The sequence below is a fragment of the Amphimedon queenslandica genome, unplaced genomic scaffold (assembly GCF_000090795.2).
Source record: "Amphimedon queenslandica unplaced genomic scaffold, v1.1 AMPQUscaffold_13476, whole genome shotgun sequence".
Lineage (NCBI taxonomy): Eukaryota > Metazoa > Porifera > Demospongiae > Haplosclerida > Niphatidae > Amphimedon > Amphimedon queenslandica.
Genome location: NW_003546288.1, coordinates 137,490 through 143,006, shown reverse-complemented (window position 1 = coordinate 143,006; position 5,517 = coordinate 137,490). Strand labels below are relative to the sequence as shown.

Below are 5,517 nucleotides of genomic sequence, written 5' to 3'. Positions count from 1 at the left end.
AAAATACCAAGAAATTAAATGTGATCGTTCCCCATCCATAGGGCTATACTGGTTTGTTTCTGAAAAAAGTTCTTGGTCAAGCCCATTGCTATATATGCCCGCATCAAAATGATATTGAGCTTGAAGAGTGCCCAGCCGTATCTTATGGTGTAGAGGTACAAAATTATTACTTCTTTTATTGTATCCAACCTCTTTTATTCTATTATGTAGATTCCAGATTCTGTTCCAAGGATTAAATGTGAAGTATGCAAAAAAGCAATGCCAATGATTATGCTGAGGGAACATATGGATAGTTGTCATGAAGAAAAGTATTAACCAATAGAAGTGATGCAATTGTTATCAGGCTATTTTTATTTAGTGATGAGGTAACAATTGTCAGTGTTGAAAAAATGGTAACACAAGAACCAGATGTAGTTGTATGTGTAATCTCATAATTTTTATCTATGTTGTTATTAATATATTTTTTAACTTGACGTAGCAAATACTGTAGATGATTTTTTGCCTTATAATTTACCAATTACACCAGCATATTCTCCAATTTCTAATAAGGTAATAATCAGTTGATCATGGCTGCGGCTGTATGTGCTCACTTGGTTGCTATGAAAAATTAATTTCTTTATAGAGTGATGATAACCTGCTAGCTTTTATGGGCTGTTTAATGAATTTATAAGATAAGGTAGGGTGTTTTGTTTAAATAACGATATCAGTTATGGTGTAGGAAAGTCCTGCTAATGTACATGATGGTGTGGCTGAAGATAATCAGTTAGTGCATGGGTTATGTCAGAATTATGGATATTTTAATAGTTGCTTTTTTATTTGCACTTAAAGGAATTTTACTTCTGTGGCTGATGTTATTATGTTTATTCAGACTAAGAATGGAATTACTGTCAAGGAAAATGATTCATATGATGATTTTGATGATGATATAATGTTGATTGATGTACGGAGAAATTTTTTTATTCAAGACACAATGAGGGAGTGCAGTAAAAAAAATTTAATTCTAAGCAGGTGATAAAGGTAGTCTTGATTTGGTAACTATTTGAGAAATATTAAAAATTACAGGTGACTTATGTTGGTGAAGAGGCTGTGGATTATGGTGGACTCAGACGAAAGGTTTGGGAATTACTGGTTCAAAAGGGATGTCAGCATTATTGTGTTGGAGGAGATAGTGCAGTTACTTTTATTCAAAACACTGCAGCTCTTCAGGTTTGGAACTGCATGTAATCTGTTTGAGGCTAGTCTCTTCTACAGAAATTTGAACTCAAGTTCCTTGGCATCTACACAGCTATGTCTATCATACAAGAGGGTATCGGGTTTTCTGTTCTTCACCCAGCAGTTTATAGTTATATATGGAGTGGTGTTTACGTTGGGGCTATTATATGTGATGATGGAATAATGCAGAGTTCGTTTCGAGAACTTGTAAAGAAGGCAATTACCGTAATGAATGAAATAAGCAGTTGCATATTTTAAAATAGCTGCGGAAGTGTGAAGATGACACTAGTGTTAGGGAAGTGTTCAATGAAACTGAACATCTAGATATTTTGTGTAAAACAGGTAATACCGTTATTATAGTAATCGTGATATTGTCTTTTTCTATGACACCTTTCAGGATAATACTTGCACATCTAAGGTATCTGTGTTTCTTGTCTAATCAACATATGCTTTAAAAGTGCAGTTAATTAAACCACTTGGTCTATTATTGTGTTTGAATGTAATGACTTAGGCAGTGGAAAATATATTCCCATTGTAATTGAGTAGGTCTGCATGTGGGAGGGCTATATAATATGGGAGATGCTTTTGCTCTCCTCCCTTTATCAATGATTGTTTGTTTAGTTCTTTTATTCTCTCAATATACATTGTGTTTTTTTTCATGGTGAAATGTCATTGCAACTCCTGGACTTTCAAGTATGTGCAACAATTTGTTGTCCATAGCTTGGAAACTAAATCATGTCCACTGTGAAGACAAAGAATTAATTTAAAAAAAATAACTCAATTGGCCAAAATAAACCAGTATACATAGTTAACTTCTTTCTGAGATGATTGTGTATGTAAAAAAATTTAAATCTATTTCTATAACTATGCAGGGTACAGGAAACCGATTAATTGTTTGACAATTGGTGATGGTAGTGAAATTGTAGAGATTATTAAATCCCATTGTATAAAAGTCTCTATTCCTGAGATTAACCAATTTGCTGAAGGATTGGTATCTTTAGGGGTTTTGAATCTTATTAAAGAATACCCTAATATAATGGACTTCTTTGCTGAAAATCAAAGAAGACTAACTGCAAGTAAATATGAAACTGTTCATTGTAGGTACCAGTTGTATTTTAGCAATTTTTTGAGGAATATTTCAAGTTAAATATTGTAACAAGGACAGTCCTAGGAGACAAACTGAAGAAGCGACTTATATAATAGTTGTAGATTTTATTGAGAAGTGTGAAGGTATGTATATGCTTTGTAATAAAATTATGTGTGCATAATATTGCCATTATTGTGTAGAAAAAGGAATATGTGCTAATGTCAGTAATATAACCTCTGGTGTTGAAAAATCACAGAGAGAATATGTAACACTTAGGATATCATACTATTTTGCACTGCTACCACTAAAGTTCCTCCAGATGGTTTCTACACAAAGTGTTTTTCTGATGATTTGCTTGCTACTGCTAGTACTTGTGACCTCAAACTTAGGATTCCAACTGCAATTTATGACAATAGTGAAAAGTTTGAAGAAATGTTTGTTTAGAGCTTGAAAAGTCATTTTGGATTTGGAAGAGTTTGACTCATTTAATTCAATTTCTTTGATTATTACTAAGAATATTTAAAAATTCTGTAATTAAAAAGTCATATTTAACTCTGCAGTTCCCACCCCATATAATTTGGTGTTAAGTATTCACAATATTTTTTCAGAAAACTCAATTCTTAAATCTTCAAATTTGTTGCATCATGCTGGAAATTCTCTTATTAAAAGCTGGAAATAAATTTCATTCTTACTAATAGAAATAAAATTTCCTTCTAATTTCAAGTTTAAGCAAGCATGGATGTTAATGAAGTGTTGACCTTACTTGAAGAAAAAGATAAAGATGACAATGCCAGTGTTAGATCTTATAATTCTGAGTGACTGGATATGTTAGAGAAAGATGGAAGCCCTATAGAGTCTCCAGTAGCTTCGCCTGTCGCTAAAGTAAAAATTTATTATTACTAGTCACAGTGTGGCGATTTTTTGATAGACTCCTAGAAAAGAATGTAACTTCAGATGTACTATGGTTCTTTACAAAGCATTTGATATTGGAAAACTATTGTTTGAATCTTCAAATGATTAAAGCACAATTTGAACAGATGACTCCACTAGCAATGATTCTGATTCCGATTTTGACTTGAGTGATCCTGAGGCTGAATTTGTTACAAAGGGGGACAGTGATGGAGAGCGATGATGTCAGTGAGAAAGAAATTACTTCATTAGAACCCCCTGACTGTCAGTTTTATTGGTTATAGCGGATGTGGTAGTAGAAGAGGTTGTTCACGAGGTAGAGGTGAACGCACCCGTGGTAACATAAATCATGGATTGCATAAGCATGGTAGAAGAGTTCGAGGAAGAGTTAGTGATTCTCATTTAGATGATGTTGTCTCACCACTTGACATGCATGACCTTTTAGATGTTGATCAAAGTGCTCCAAAGAAACATGACTTTAAACCTTCAAGAAACATTGGAGCATTATTACCAGCCTCAGTAAATGCCTCGTCACCTGTTGACCTTTTCAAGCTTTTTTTAATGAGGTTATTGTACAGAATATTTGTGACGCTTCCAATGAGTATGCTAAACGCTAGAAAGACAAAAAGGAAACCATGTATTGATATTTCCAAAAAATGGTTCCTGATGATTTTTATGCTTTCATTGGAATCTTCATTTATTTAGGATACCGCAAAATACCACGTTATAGATTGATGTGGAAACTAACCAGTTTATGTTACGATCTAGTAATATCGGAAGTCTTTAGTCGCAATAGATTTGAAAGTTTTTTGGCTTTTCTTCATGTAGTTGAAGACACCGAAAAGAAGCTAATAGGATTTGGCGACAAGTTGTGTAAAGTTCGTCCCCTAAATGACCACATAATGGAGAAGTGTCAAGAGTTGTATCAACCTCATTGTGAACTAAGCATCGATGAGCGAATGGTTCGGTCCAATGACAGATTCTATTTTCGTCAGTATATTTGAAACAAACCGGTAAAATGGGGTTTTAAGTTATGGTGTTTGTGTGACTCACACCATGGCTATAATTTGTCTTTCTCAGTGTAACAAGGAAAGAACTGGAAAGTAAGATCATCAAATTGCCTGGGTTATGATGTAGCTATGAAGCTGATGGAGGAGTCTTTACTACAAGGTTAATGTCTGTATATTGATAATTTTTATACAAGTCCTATACTTGTTTCTGATCTGTTTGATCTCAGTGTACATGTCACTGGAACGTTGGACACTTCACAACTTGGTGTTCCAACAGAAATAAGAGAATTGAAGAAATATTGACGAAAGCCTGTTAAATGTGGTGAGGGAGAGTACGTTAGAGATGGAGGGGCAAAGTACTTGGTATGGAAGGATACCAAATGTGTATCAGTTATGTCAAGTGATTACACAGGTCATTCTGAAACCAAAGTTAAACGAAATGTAAAAGTTAATAGAAAAAATGCAAAGATAGAGGTACCAATTCCTGAATTTGTTTATTATGAAAATCGCTTTATGAATGGGGTGGATAGGTCAGACCAACTCATTAATAATTACAATGCTATTCAGAAAACTCACAAGTATTGGAAGACTGTCTTTCATTACATTGACATCAGTATTGTCAATTCATACATAATGTACAAAGATTTGCATCCTCAAGGGAAACTAAAGCCCAACATACACTACAGGCATCATGTTGCTAGCAACTTGTTGAAAGCAACATGTTGCTTCTTAGCATGACAATACACTATTCAATTTGTTGTTTGAATAGTTAAATAACACCAATAGTTATTTAGCAGTATTAATAAAATGGTGTCAAGAAGAGTTGCAGCAGCTGCTTGTATCATAGCTATTTTAATAGCTAAAAGGTGCAGAAAGCAAAGAAATAGGAGAGTTTGGACTAGAAAATGGATATTGAATCGTAACAACTATGGAGCATATCACCAGCTATTAAAGGAACTACAAATGGGAGATGAATCAAGCTACAAAAACTTTCTGAGAATGGATATAGATTCCTTTCAGTCTATTTTGGCAGTGATTGCACCAGAAATAACATATAGACACACTCACTTGCGCAAAGCAATTCCACCAGGAGAAAGATTGGCACTAACATTGAGATTTTTGGCTACAGGTATGATGCATGATATCAGAGCTGCATGGGTTTCAGTCAATTCAGTGTAATTTACCGCACATAGGAGAAAGCTATTCAAGTCTACAATAGGTCTACAGAGTTCTTGTACAAACAATAGGAAAGATAGTCATTGAAACGTGTTTAGCAATAGTTCATAAACTACAACATTT

General features: G+C 34.1%; 2 protein-coding genes across 2 annotated transcripts in view; both read left to right on the top strand.

Moving 5' to 3' along the window:
- The first annotated feature begins 3,864 nt into the window (after positions 1-3,864).
- On the top strand, positions 3,865-4,212 carry LOC105312075 (piggyBac transposable element-derived protein 3-like). The gene has a single exon (XM_011404432.1). The coding sequence runs from the start codon at positions 3,865-3,867 to the stop codon at positions 4,210-4,212; it is 348 nt and encodes a 115-aa protein (XP_011402734.1).
- Positions 4,213-4,264: 52 nt separating this feature from the next.
- LOC105312074 (uncharacterized) overlaps positions 4,265-5,517 on the top strand; it is a 9,826-nt gene continuing 8,573 nt past the window's right edge. The window contains exon 1 of the mRNA XM_011404431.1: positions 4,265-4,311. Coding sequence (XP_011402733.1) covers positions 4,265-4,311 — 47 coding nt within the window. The remainder of the gene's footprint in view (positions 4,312-5,517) is intronic.

What these genes read in the sequence shown, in the direction of transcription:
- LOC105312075 (XM_011404432.1), top strand. Translation starts at nt 3,865, where the DNA reads ATGGTTCCTGATGATTTTTATGCTTTCATTGGAATCTTCATTTATTTA.